The sequence below is a fragment of the Cavia porcellus genome, unplaced genomic scaffold, assembly GCF_034190915.1.
Source record: "Cavia porcellus strain 051 isolate PalLab524CR breed Dunkin Hartley unplaced genomic scaffold, mCavPor4.1 scaffold_32, whole genome shotgun sequence".
Lineage (NCBI taxonomy): Eukaryota > Metazoa > Chordata > Mammalia > Rodentia > Caviidae > Cavia > Cavia porcellus.
In genome coordinates, this window is record NW_026947515.1 from 37,754,826 (window position 1) to 37,769,262 (window position 14,437).

Consider the following 14,437-nt stretch of genomic DNA (forward strand, 5'->3'; position numbering starts at 1 on the left):
AAAAATACAGTAAAAATTAAATGTTTATAGCATGTATTATAGTACACGACGTGTTGTTAATCTCCATCTCAAAATACTCCCATTCACGTCAAACTTACTCCATCCATCCTAGCACTTCCCACAGCAGTTCTGGAAGTCGTCTTTTGGGTCTTTGGTTCCCCTTCCCAACTGCCTCAGGGCCCTGAATCAATTCAAAACATGAACCTTTCTTGTGTTCCTGCAAGACATCCAATTTGATCACGGTATTTGGTCTTTTCAATGTGCTGTTGAATTCAATTTACCAGTATTTTTTTGAGGACTTTTATATCCATGTTCATCAAGGATATAGATGTAGCTAGGGATTTAGCTCAGTGGTGTGAGCGCCTGCCTTGCAAGTGTGCGGTCGTGAGTTCGATCCGATTCTTTGAATTTCAGGGGTATCTGTTACCTGCTGTTTGGCTCTTTGGGGGAGCGAGGGGGTTCTTGCTCTTGGTTAGAAAAAGCTCAACTTTAGCTAAGGTTAAGATTTGTTTTCTCAATCTCTGTGAAGAACTATTTCGTTGTTCCTTTCATTGTTCTTTTAGCCTCTTTCATTCACTTGAATTCCGGTATTTATTATTTCTTTCCTCCTATGGGTTTGTTCTTGTTTTTCTGGGAGCTTGAAATGCATCGGGAGGCCGTGCTGTGGCAGGATCTCTGGGTTTCTAATAGACATCCACGGCATGAGCGTCTCTCTTAGAGCTGCCTTTGCTATCCCGTGGATTCTGGTGTATTTTGCTTTCATTTTTAAGTCTCCCCTCTCTCTTCAGTGATCCACTGACAGTTCAAAAGTGAATCGTTCAGTCTCCGCAGATTCGTACAGGTTCTGTAGTTTCTGTTACTATTGATACCTAGTTTTCTTTAGCTGTGATCTGATAAGATGCCACAAATTATTTCACTTTTTATATTTGTTGCATGTTACTTCACACCCTTTTAGAGAAAATTCCATGAGCTGCTGAAAAGAATGTGTATTCTGTAGTTTTCAGATGGAGCGTTCTGTGTATGTCTGTTAAGCCCATTTGTTTTATGGTTTAGTCTGACACTGATGGTTTTGTTTGTTTGTTTGCCAAAAAGACCTGTCTGTTGATGAGAAAGGGCTGTTGAACTCACTCACTGTGATTCTCTTGGGACCAATGTACCCCTTTGTGTCAAAGAAGGGCTTTTGCAGGAAACCAGGTGCGCTAATGTTCAGTGTACGAAGCAGTTATGTCTTCTTGATGGCTGTTCCTTTTATCAGGATGCAACAGCCTTCTTGGTCTCTTCTGGCTGACTCTGGCTGGAAGTCTTGCTGGATGTGGGTATCCTACTCCTGCTCCAGACTCTGTTTCTTGGAATATAATTTTCCATTCCTTTACTTTTCAGTCTGTATACGTGTTGTTGGCAGGACTCTGTTGGGTCTTGTTTTTAATTCAGTCAGACTATCTGCAGCTGCTAATTGGATAATTGAGACTATATTTAGGGTTATTATTGAAAGGTATGTGTTTTTTCCCATAATTTTATTATTTTTCTTCTGGTTGTTGTCAGTATTCTGTTTATTTTTTCCCACTCTTTTTTGTCCTGGAAGTTTAACAGTTTACTGTATTAGTAATGTATAATTCTTTCCTAGTTTTTACTCATGTATTCTTCTAATGAGATTCATTCTCTCCCAAGTTCCCACGCTTGCCTTTCCTCCTCCTCCTCCTCCTCTTCTGTAGGACTGCAGGTACCTTCTGTGATGCTGCTTTAGGGGTCATGAGTTCCCCTAGTTTATCCTTGTCTTGGAAGGTCTTAGTCTCCTTTGATTCTGAAGGATTAGTTTGCTGGATGTAGTAATCCAGGTTGGCAGGTGTGTTTTCTCAGGACTTCAAATACCTTATTCCGTTTTCTCTTGGCCTTTAAATTTCTGCTGAGAAAGTTTATGTTATTCTGATAGTTTGCCACTAAATGTGATTTGGTGTTTCTTGCATTTTTTTTCCTTGCATCTCTTCATGTACTTTGGGCAGTTTGTCTGTAATACATCACAGAGAGGTTCTTTTCTGGTCATGTCTCTGGGGTTCTGTGTGCCTCCTGGATCTGAAGGTCTCGGTCTTTCCCAAGCTTTGGAAACTGTTCTGCTGTTTCACTGAGCTGGTTTTCTCCACCTTCAGTCTAGCTGTTTTCTGTCGTGTCTTCTGATGATGTGTGTGTTTAGGCTCTTAGTGGTGTCGCAGGGATCTTGTGTTCTTTGTATTCTTCCTTGTGTTTTCTTTGTTCCTGCCTGACTGTGACGTCATCAGGCTCCTCTTTCTCCCCTTGATCTAATCTACTGAGGCTTCTAACTGAGACTTTTATGTAACTGAGCTTTTCATTTCCAAGGTCTCTGTTTGGTTCATTTTCAAAATCTCTTTATTGAACTACTCATTCATATCTGCATTATCCTTCCTAATTCATTAAGCTGTTTACTTGTTACTTCTTGGAATTTATTGAGCTTTTAAAAAATCATTGTTTTGAGTTCTTTGCCAAGCATTTCATCCAGTTTAATGTCTTTGGAGTCACTTACTAGAGAGTTAGGAACTACAGGAAATGTCTTTCTCTTTTTTCATATTTCTGTGTGTCTGTAGAGAGATCTGTGCATCTGTTGGGAGAGATGTTTCTTCTGCTTTGTGTGAGGTTTTCTAAATAAGTCACCTTCTCTTGATGAGGTGCCCTGAGATACTGGTTGGTTGTATAGTGTTGAGATTAATTCCAAATGCACTTTTTAGGGCAGTTTCAATGTAGCTTCTTGTGCTGTGACGCATGGTTTTCCACACAGAGCACACCATGTTAAAGCCTGGGGATTTGCTTTCTCTATAGTCTCAGACTGGGGACCTTCTGGCTGTCTGAGCAGGGGTGATGCAGGCAGCGAAGTCTTTGGGGTGCTCCCGCTGTGGTTATTCCCCCACTCTTGCTAACAGTGTGTAGTCTGAAAGTACAGTGTGAGAGACCTGTGCTGAAGTCCCTTCTGGGCATGATGTGCTGTTGCTACGGCGATGAACGCCCAGCACCAGGACTTCACCATCCCTGGCCCCCAGCCCCCCCTTTCTGTCCCTCCTCTTTGCATTGAGCTCCTACCAAGGTTCCAGCAGTGCTAGCTGACGACTGAAGTAAGGTGGGTTGCATTTCTCTCAGCTGGGCTGGAGGCGGCAAGCACCGACCTTGTGTGTGAAGCGCTGGATTCTCTGCTCCTGGAAGCTGACCTGCTTTTTGCTCTCCTGGGACTGCCTCGCTAATGTTCTGTGATCTCTGGGTTTCCCGTCATCTCCTTGTTGGCTCTCTCTTTCTGTCCTTAAAAAATAAAGTTGTTAAAAAAAATACTGTAATCTGAGGCTGGAGATTTAGCTCAGTGGCATAAGCGCCTGCCTTGAAAGTGTGCAGTCGTGAGTTTGATCCCTGGTACCCGTAAAAGTGAAAAAGACAAAAAAAAAAAAAAAAATTGTAATCAGAAGAAATTTACCAAATGGAAACTTTGTATTTGTTTTTTTTTTTTATAATTTGTATTTAAAAATTTTTTTTTTATTTTGAAAGTATACAACAGAACAAGTCAGAATAAAGCCAACTAAGACTGTACAGTGAAATTGGTACAGAACTTCACAGCAGGTTACCAGGATAACAGTAATAGGTATCATAGTATATTTTGTTATCTTTATAATAGTTGTTCTTTCAAACACGTATATCAAAATGAGATGAAATATAGAACACTATAGAACTTATCAAAACAGAATTGAATAGAGCAGTACCATTAATCAGAAAAGAGCAAAACAGTAATACAAATATTTGCCTTCAAAGAGATGGTAGAAGGAAGTCCCCCTTATTTGCTATGGTCCACCTCCCAGGAGATGTTCAGATTTCTGGTTCCCATTTGCTAATGGGTGGGGGGGGGGAGAAGGAGGAGGATAGGGGAAGTGGGATATTTGACTCTAGGCCATGTAGCAGTAGGTTCACTATTGCTTAGCAGGGAGGCAGGATGGTCATTTGCTTTCACAGCATCCTCAGTTCCAACATGGCGTGGATCTCAGGAGACACTGCTGGTTCTCCCCCTGGAAGGGCTGCAGTGGGCCACACTGCCGCAGCTTACCAGGGAGGGGAGGTGCTTGCTTGAAACTTTGTATTTGTTGTAGATGAAAATTTTAACCCTTTTAGTGTTGACTACTACTAATCTTTGCTAATCTAATCTCCTAAAAATGTATTGATTTACTGCTGTCATACTTGTGAATATCTATTAATTTAAAAAAGAAATCCATCTAGACACTCAGTTAACATGCACCAGCTGACATATTTATTGTCAGACAATATTTTGCACTTGATTTTCCTGTATTAGTAGAGGACATCAAGCCTGAATTTTTTTTTATTTTTTATTTATTTATTTTTTTATAATTTTATTTAAGGAGAAAAGAAAAAAAAAAGCAGAGAAAGGGTACAAGCCATACAGATTTGCAGAAAAAAAATGAACAGTAGGAAATCACTAGTTAATGGATTACACATTGTCATCCTAGAAATAATTGTTCAAGTCACAAAATTAAAGCTTGTAAAGTGGACATTCCATCAATGATACTGCAAACAGTTCTGTTCAATGATCCAATAAAACTCTGTGATATCATATTCTATCTTATACACTTAAATATACATGCAGTTATATAGTTTAGAGCACTTTCTTTTCCTCTCTTTTGTACAATGACTATTACACATTTTGGGTTTCATTGCTCTCACGGTTCTTATTACTTTTTTGGAAGAGAGTAAAACCAAATGTGACATAACAGAACAGAATCGGTCAAGGCAAAAGGGTGGACATAATAGATAATGTGAAAACATAATACAAGGTGATCAACAATGGTTACCATAATGCCTCCCGCTATCTCTAATAGAATTGCCTATACCATTAGTTATAATACAATTGAACAAAACAGTAAAGAACAAAACCGACAAAACCAAACCATTGGAGACATTGTAGGTCTTCAAAAGTAGATAAAAGTCAACGAGAATGGGCGTTATAATGAATCTCATTATCTTCACAGCTGATGCCTAAATTTTCGAACCTGATACTATCCAGCAAAACAGAATAGGGGAACATCAGTTAAAAACCAGATGGTAAGAGTAATACAGGGCTTTAAATCGAGGTAATGGAAAGTCAAAGTGGGTTACTATAATATATCCTGCTATTTTTTTCCTTTAATTAAAAGGATAAAAATTTTTAAAAAAGTATTAAAAAAGTAAATAATGGAGTGGAGATTGAGATAAAAGAGGGCATAACAACGAAACAGCACAGATCAAAACATAACCATTTAAGCAGAATAGTGTTTCACCACCAGATAATCCTGACCTAAAAGTAGTTACCATATTGTCTCTAAGCCTGAATTTTGTATAATACATTGTACTATTAGAGCATGTCTTGAATTCCTAACTAAAATCAGTTCATGGCAAAATGTACGCATATTAGTGTGGAATATCCTCAGGGTGTGAGGCATGGATCATAAAAATACTTAACTTTTAAATACTACCAAAATTCAGTTTAACAAGCTAACCAGACAAGAACTGAAATGATGCATCCAAGCCCTCCCATCACTTTTTAGGAAAAATATGTGTCCAAAATATTAGGATGTCACAAGATCTAGAAACCACTTCCGTAGAGGACCTGCTAATATATAGAGTTGTTGACCAGGTGTGTGGTGCACACCTGTGATCTCAGCTCTCGGGAGGCTGAGGCAGGAGGATTGTTGTGAGTTTGAGGCCTGTCTGGGCTATAAAATGAGTTCAAGATAGCCTGAACTGCATAGTGAGATCCTGTCTCAAAAAGTGTGCGTGTGTGCGTGTGTGTGTGTGTGTGTGTGTGTGTGTGTGTGTGTGTGTGTAGGGGAGAGAGAGAGGAGGGAGAAAGGAGAGCGGGGAGGGAGAGGGAGAGAATGCACTGTCCTTAGCCTACAGGAAAAGATAGAGGTGATGAGCTGGAGATTTAGTTCAGTGGCTTAAGTGCTTCCCTGGTAAGCACAAGGTTGTGAGTTCAATCCCCTGTACCAAAAACTAAAATACAGAAAATAAAGGTGATATATGAGGGGAAAAAAAAGACAAAACATTGGTACCGCACTGATAAAAGGAAACAGATTTTCAAATTATTATAAAGAATGTAATCATAATTAGAGTCACCCTGGGCTTTAGCTACAAAATTGATTTTCGCGCAAGTTTCCATGTTCCCAGTGCCATGATGGGTACTAATTACACAAAGGGAAGGAGCTACGCTTGGCTACCTGACTGCTTGCCAGTCAGAAAGCTTATTATTCCAAAGCCTTTGTTCCCCGTTTGCCTGCTCCTTGCCTCCCCTCTTCCTTCCCGCTCACTAGAAACTCTCGGGAACATCACAGTAAGGTCGCCTGATTGGTAAATGCCTAGCAGTGAAGGTTCTAGGAAACTAGGTGTGTGGTTAATGTGATTAGAGCCAGTTAAGACTCGCACGGCATCCACATCCTCACCAACAGCTGGCACTTTGAGGCTTTAAGTTTAGCATCTAGCGCATGTGAAGAAATATTACACAGAGGTTTAAGTTTTTATTTTCCATGATGATTAATGATGTGGAGCTCCTTTTATGAGTATATTAGCCACTGGTATATCCTCTGTTGTAAAACGTCTATTCAGATTGTTTTGCCTATTTTAAAGTGGGTTTGGGTGGGATAGAGCTCAGCCACACAGTACTTGCCTGCCAAGCACGCGAGACACACACAGTTGAGTGGGTTCAATTCCCGGGACCAAAAGTAAAGTAAAATGATGCAAAGTCAAATAAAGTGTGTTTATCTTTTACTGAGGTTTATTGATTTATGGAGTAGAGATTCTTGTTATGTTCTAGATGCATAAATAACTTCATCAAGTATATGACCTGTATATATTAATTTTCAGACTGTGGCTTGTTTATTAGTTTCCTAATGGCATCTTTGGATGAGCACAAGTTTTATTTTGATAATATCTGATCCATTTCTTTTCTTTTGTGTATAGCTTACTTTATTTTATTTTATTGATTTATTTATTTCAGTCCTGGGAATCGAACTCAGGACCTCACGCTTGCCAGGCAGGTGCTGTGCCACTGAGCTAAATCCCCAGCCCTAGCCTTAACTTTCTTTACAGGGACATTTTTGCCCACCCACAGTCATAAAGATTTTCTTCTGTTTTTCTTTCCTGTTTTTCCCCCAAAAGCTTAATAGTCCTGAGATTGACGGTTAGAGCTCTATAAAGGGAATAGCAGTTTTCTCTACCCGCTACGTCCAGGTCTCCAGTTTTCCAGAATCGCTTATGAAAAGGCCCTTCTTTCCCCATGTGATTGACTCTGTGGCTGATAACTGTATTGAGAACTGCGTACCTGTGCCCTCACGCAGATAAGCTCTATCTCTGGACTTCCTGTTTTGTCATTGATTGGTTTGTCCTATCCTAACACTGTGCTTTTCAAATTATTATAGATTTATAATAATTTGAATTATTATAATGAATTATAATGATTTTGATATTTTAGTATGTCTAGTTTTGTTTTTCCTCAAGATTATTCTGGCTATTTAAAATTGTTGTTTCTATATGAATTTTAGAGCTGATTGGCTAGTTTCATTCCAAATCCCTGCCCATATTTTTATTGATATTGCTTTTAATCTGAATACTTTTTGTTGGTGCCAGGAATCAAAATCACAGCCTTGCCCTTGCCAGGTGGGCCCTGTACTGCTGAGCTACATCTCCAACCCCTTTATATACTTCTTGAGAAAAGTGAACAGGTGTCTGTGGAGTCTTGTAACCCATAAATACCATCTAGCTCTTCAGTTATTTAGGTCTTAACTTTTCCCAGCAATGTTTTATAGTTTATATTGTTAAAGGTTTTGCACACCTATTTATTTCTCTTGGTACTGCCAGTCAAACTCAGGACCTTACACTTGCCAAGCAGGTACTGTGCCACTGAGCTCTGTCATCGGTCCACCTAATTATTTAATACATTTTTTATACTGTTACACTTAGCTGCTTTTTATTTTCACTTTTCAATTATTAATGTTTAGGAATTAATTGACTTTCACACATTGATTTTATATCAAATTTGTTAAATTCTCTTACTCTAATAGTTTTTAAATAGATTTCATAATTTTCTATGTACACAATCATGTCATCTGCAAATCTTTTCAAATCTTTTTTTTTTTTTTTTTTTTTTATCTTTTTCGTTTTTATCAGTACCAGGGATCGAACTCACAACTGCCTGCTTACAAGGCAGGTGCTTATGCCGCTGAGCTAAATCCCCAGCCCAATCTTTTCAAATCTTCTTGCCCTTTTTTCTTCTTACGGTTTATATCTAGATGTCTTCCAAAGTCTCATGTGGTCATACGTGGGGCTTTTTGGAGTGACTGGACCATGGGTGTGTGATGCTGGACCATGTTGTGTGATGCTGGGTCTTGGGTGTGTGATTGTGGACCATGGCTGTATGATGCTTGACTGTGGGTGTGTGATGCTGGACATGGATGTGCGATTCTGTACCGTGGTTCTGGGATGCTAGACTGCAGGTGTGCTAGACCGCAGATGTGTGATGCTGGACCATGTGTGTGTGATACTTGGGCCATGGATGTGTAATACTGGACCATGGGTGTGTGATGCTGGACCATGTTTGTGTAATGCTGGGTCTTGGGTGCATGATGCTGGACTGTGGGTGTGTGATGCTGGACCATGGGTGTGTGATACTGGACTTTGGATGTGATACTGGACCATGGGTATGTGATACTAGACCTTGGGTGTGTGGTACTGGACCGTGGGTGTGTGATGCTGGACTGTGGGTGTGTGATACTAGACCTTGGATGTGTGATACTGGACCATGGGTGTTTGATGCTGGACCATGGGTGTGTGATATCAGATTAGAACACTGGTTGGTTTGTCATAGTTCTGGGTATGGATGCTGGATTTAATGAGGAAGGCAGACTTTCCCTGGTTTTGAGTGACATCAGTAAGTAGACTTACAGCCTGGATGGAATAAACAGGGAAGGACAGATGGACCCGCTGCTCCTGCCTGCCATGCCTTGGACTGCTCCTGTGCCCTGCCTCTCTGCCAGGCTGCCCTGCCAGCCAGCTGTGGACTGAAAACGCTACAAATTGTGAGCTAAAGTAAACCTTTCCTCCTTCGACTTGTGAATGTTAGATATTTTGTTCCAGAAACAAGTATGTAACAGACAGTACCCTTAATGTATAAGGTATTAATAAGTAGTGTTTCTGCTTCTGTGACAAAGTATAAAATAAGCAGTTCATAGGGAGGGAAGATTCACTTTGGCTCATAGTTTCAAAGATCTCATCACCAGGGAATAATAATCCATAACATTAGATTACCATTTTCCACATATATCTCTGTAGTTACATAAATATAAAAGAGTAGAGAGAAAGAATTTCACATAATTAAGGCAATATATATGCTGTTTTAAGTGTTGTCACTTAAATTTAAACGTGTTAATTTCACTTAAAAGAGTGTATAAAAAAGATGAACTTCACAAAAAGATCTTTATGAGGGAGTCATTACTGAAAAATGGTAATTACTAAAGGTTCATCAAAATGACATAAAACGTTGAATTTTTGATGATTTTAAAAGCTGTGTGTACCTTTTCCAGAGCTTGCTGCATCTCTCTGCGAGGGGTGGAGAAGCTAGTGCTCCCTACTTTCCTTCTTCCTCCAATCGCTCCCTAATTTTTCAGTTGCAGTGTGCTTTGTAACATTTGTGTATCTTAGTGCCATGCATAAATGTGCTTAGTCCCAGTTCAGTGGATTCAGTTCTAAACCATCCTCTCTGAGGTCATGGTCTCTGGCTTCTTCGTTAGAGTTCTTAGTTTTATTTATCTCTTGGTTGGCTAGTTTTATCATCAGGGTTTCTCAAGCAATGCTGGGGTCTTTTGTACTGTCTATCCGTCATCTTATTCTTGAATGACAACGTGGCTGTGCATAAGTTCGTTGGGCTGTGCTTTCTTTTTCTGACTTGCTGACATTTCTGTGTCTTAGAATGGTGTCCAGCCAGTTTTTTTTTTTTTCTTTACTAATGTTTGGTTTTGATTTTGCCTTTTAAGGTCATGCTTTCTAGGTTTCAGAGACTATCCACGAATTCTTTGCCTTTTCAGTCAATGCACCTGTTACCAGGAAAAGCCCTCACAGCTGTGGAATGTGGGGCAAGCTGGCACACTTGGAGAATATTGATCATACGTCTTCTCTTTCCTTTCCAGAGATCATTGATGACCTCGCCAATCTCGTGGAGAACACAGATGAAAAGCTTCGCACCGAAACGAGGCGTGTGACCTTGGTGGACAGAAAGTCTACGTCATGTGGTAAGGCGCGGGAGTCTCATGGCTCTGCTGTTCTGTTCTCTTGGGGATTTACTCCACTTTAAGTTTCTGTGTTTGTCTAATTACCACAGGAATTTTGTTGCCCTTCTAATGCAAGCATTATCATTTGGTGCAGCACTGAAATTGCTAAAATGTGCATATGCAGACGTATATACATACATATATCATGTTCTGCATGTAGCGTTTGGTGCATTATTTACACTGAGCAAGTTCTAGCTGTTACCCATTATACATCAAGTAGGAAGAGTCTTCACAATTCAGCTTTCCCGGTTGGCTTATGTTCTAATCAGTCCTGTTGCGTGTCATATGAAATGAATATATTCATAAACACATTGGTATGCTTTTGTATTTACAACATGGTGGTCCTGAGTACCTGTCATGTGTGAGGTCATAATGAATGCAGGATGCTTCTTATGCTGTTGGTGATTTTTTAACACCTAATATTTAGTATTTATATCCAGAAAAGTTCAGTATAGTGAGCCTACTCACAGGCAAAAGTCAGGGTCTTCTGCAATCTAGGAAGAGCAGGCAAGTAAGCTCTCAGTTCACTGCAACTACGAGGTATAACAGGAGACCCTCCCACGGTAAACTGGGACCCAAAAGAGGAAAAAGAAAGGCAGTAATAGCACAGCTCCTGGTAAGCGGGGGTCACAGCTCTGCACGTGCATTTGCAATCTGCACATACGTGTATATAACCTAGCGAACCTCAAGCCTAGAATTTGGCTTGAGACAGACTCACTTGTTTCAGTTCTGGTTATCTGTCAGAAGCAAACGGAAAGCCAAAAGTGACGAAAGTGGGTTTGTCCTAGGTCTTAGGGACCAACCGGTTTCACTTCCATGGGCAGTGATCAGCACCCAGTTAAAGATAAGCTTGTGCACAGTATGAGCAAGAGCTGGCAGCAGATCATGGAAACAGTCTGTGCAGACTTGCGTTATTCGAATTATCAGACATGAAAGCGGGGCCTGCATTCCTACAGTCCGAGCACTCAGGAGGCCGAGGCAGGAAGATCACTGTGAGTTTAAGACTAGCCTAGGCTACATAGTGAGGTCAAGGCCAGTCTGAACTACATAGGAAGACTCTGTCTCAAAAAACTCAAAATAAAAGCAAAAAACAGAATTGTCAGATATGACTGTTATAAAATCAGTGCTATTCTTTCAATTAAAAACATGCCAAGGGCCCGGAATTTGGCTCAGCGGTATAAACACCTGCCTGATAAGCATGAGGCTGTGAGTTTGATCCCCGGTACCAAAACAAATAAACAAAAAGAACTACGACAAGTTTAAAAGTATCTTAATAGAACAGGATACTATAAAATACAACATAAAAAGTTTTAAAGAAGGCCAGATAAAAATACTAGAAAATAAAAATAACTGAAACTTGGGGCAGAGGGTAATTATAAGAGCCAGGTTTGATTCCAAGCACTGTGAAAGTTTTTAAAAAAATCATGTTTTAAATCCTTGAAATTCAAAATGGTTTAGATACTTGGAACTGGCAAAAGGAAGAATTAATCAGAAGAAAAATCAGAAACAGTCAATTATTATTTTCTTTGCATATATGCTGACATTCAGGGGATGTCATCTAGGATGCTGTGGAAGTTAAATTATGATCTTAGTATAAGAGGCATTTGGGGGGCCAGGGTTGACCCAAGAGCCTCAAAGTATAACAAAGAGTTAATCACCTGCTTTTCTCAAAGACGAGATTGAGTTATTTTATATGCAAACAGATACACATCTATACGTGGATATGGGCAAGGTGTGTTTGCCCCAGTGGTGGGAGAGAGCTAACCCTCACGTGTGACTTGATTACTGGTTGCTCACGGCCCTGGATGGGTGACCGTGAGGACCCAGGAGGTGTGGAGAGCTGGCAGCACATCGCCCTTCTCCTCAGAGGCGTGCGAAAGAATCAGCTGGGAAGCATGAAATGGCCTTTTGTTTCTCGGGCCTGCAGAGACCTTCCTGGCTGGTCTGACGTACCCGTCATAGATGCTTGAGTCGTGAGGGAATTTCTCGTTATAAATACAGACAGATTGCAAGCGGGCCACACAGGAGAAGGGCCCAGTGATGAATTTGTTTGTTCGGTTGCTGACAAAGGATTCAAGCACCTCTTTGTGGACCTTTCACTCTGGAGTCCGGGCTTTAAAATTTGTGCTGAGATCGCTGTGTTTGTTTTTCCTCTTCTTTTCTTCTCCCAGTTCATCCCATGATAGCATCCAGGAGAAAACAATATTGAGGGTTTTTTTTTCTAGATTCCAAAGGCAAATTAGACTGATATGTTCCCCCTGCTACCTTGATGTATTTTCAAATCTGTTTCTTGTATTAAGGACATTTACATAAAAGTGGGATCTTTGTAATTGCAGTTTAAATATTCAGTGTGCCTGATCCTCATTAGAATTCAAAATAGAGCCTTGTCTGAGTCTGACAGAGGGAGCCAATTGTGAAAGCCCAGACTAAGAATTCTCAATGACTCCGGCTGAGGGACACTCTTGCTTCTCGGCACGTTGACTGTTACGTAGTGTTGTCTAAGCACATCCATTGTGATTTTAGCAGCATTCCGGTGTGTGGCTGCAGATCAGCCTGGCTGACCTTGCACAAAGAGTATGCCACCTAGCACTGTTGGGTCTGCCTCCAGCTTTCCTGGAGATGCAGCTCTCGAGACAGCCAATACTCGCAGCCTGTACTGTGCAGGTTGGTGTGTGGCAGACCTCGGTGTCAGTTTCCTTCTCCATGAAATGAGGATTGAAATTACAGGTCGAGCATGCCTACTCCACAAAGTCAAAATATGAAATGCTCTAAAAACTTGAGGTTTTAACCAGTAAAATAATGCCACTAACAGGAACTTCCACCCGATCTCATGTGCTAGGTTGCAGCCAAAATGCAGGTATGCTAAAAGTATTGTGCAGAATTACTTTTGGATGATGTGTAAAATACACAAATGAATTGCATGTTTAGACTTAAGTCCTTTCCTCAAAATAACCTCATTATGTATATGAAGATGTTCCCAAATTGAAAAATGCCTCAAATTGGAAACAGCTCCAGTCCAAGCTTCCGAGGCTCAGCCTGTGCTGACGCACATGGCTGTCCTGTGGATCGGGTGAGGACAGGGTGTTGCAGACCAGCTCTGCCACCATGTGGGCTTAAGCTGGCTGCCACCATTAACACGCAGGAGTCAGACTCTTCCTTCTGTTCGAAGTCAGCATAGATGGACCTTTGAGAAGCACAGCAATCACGTGAATGGATTACATAGCGATGCTTTGTAACTATGAAGTTAATATATCTCAAAAGAGTTGATGTTTTCAAAACGTAACTGGAAATTTGAAGCATTGTAGCTAAATCCTGAAATTAGTCGCTGGCACCTGTAGCGCATAAAGTGGTCAGTAATACTGCTGGACTACTTTTGTGGTTGAATTATTTTTCATGCAGGAAGAGGGATGGTGCTCAAAACATGTTATATATGGAAGTTTTTTTAAAAATTAAAAGCACAGAATCCCTGCCACAGTTAATCGGAAGCAGGTAGTGACGATGTAAGTTCTTTTATTTATGTTATTGACTGTTGTATTTTCTCTTGGCTTTTCTTTTCCTACTTTTTCCTCCTTTTCTGGGTCATATTCCCTGAGGTAAGCCCATGAAACTCCTTAGCCCATTTTCTATGTGTTTAGGTATCTGTCTCTGTACCCCATGTTTCTGTAATCCACTGTCTGGAGAGATGTCCAGTCCCCCGCCAGTGGATGTCTGCCTGCAAAGCTAACTTGGCTGTTGGTCTTCACAAAGCTCATTCATTCTCTTCTCTGGCAGCACCATTACTGGGCATTGCCGGTGTTCTAGCCCCTGTCTGGACCGGGACCTGGAGCGAAAATATAAATAGGAGTTAGATGAAAGGGTCACCTGGTGGAAATCACTAATGACTGCGGGACGTACCCATGGAACATGACCTGTGTCAGCCTGTGGCCCTAACCCTACAAAAGCGGTCTGGAAAATGAGTAGAAGAAGTTGTTTTGGGAGTCTGCTGAAGTGAGAAATCGAACCAGAATAAGCAGAGTGCGTGGACCATGACCCATTAAAGGTGGGAGGACAGAAAGACCATGTGTCCACACTGCGTGTTGGAG

General features: G+C 40.7%; 1 protein-coding gene across 2 annotated transcripts in view; it reads left to right on the forward strand.

Moving 5' to 3' along the window:
- The window catches only part of Stx8 (syntaxin 8), a 272,462-nt gene that overhangs the window by 162,997 nt on the left and 95,028 nt on the right, over window positions 1-14,437 (forward strand). For both annotated transcript variants that reach the window (XM_063242123.1, XM_003466230.5), the window contains one exon: window positions 10,215-10,316. In XM_063242123.1, the coding sequence (XP_063098193.1) occupies window positions 10,215-10,316 (102 nt within the window). The remainder of the gene's footprint in view (window positions 1-10,214; window positions 10,317-14,437) is intronic.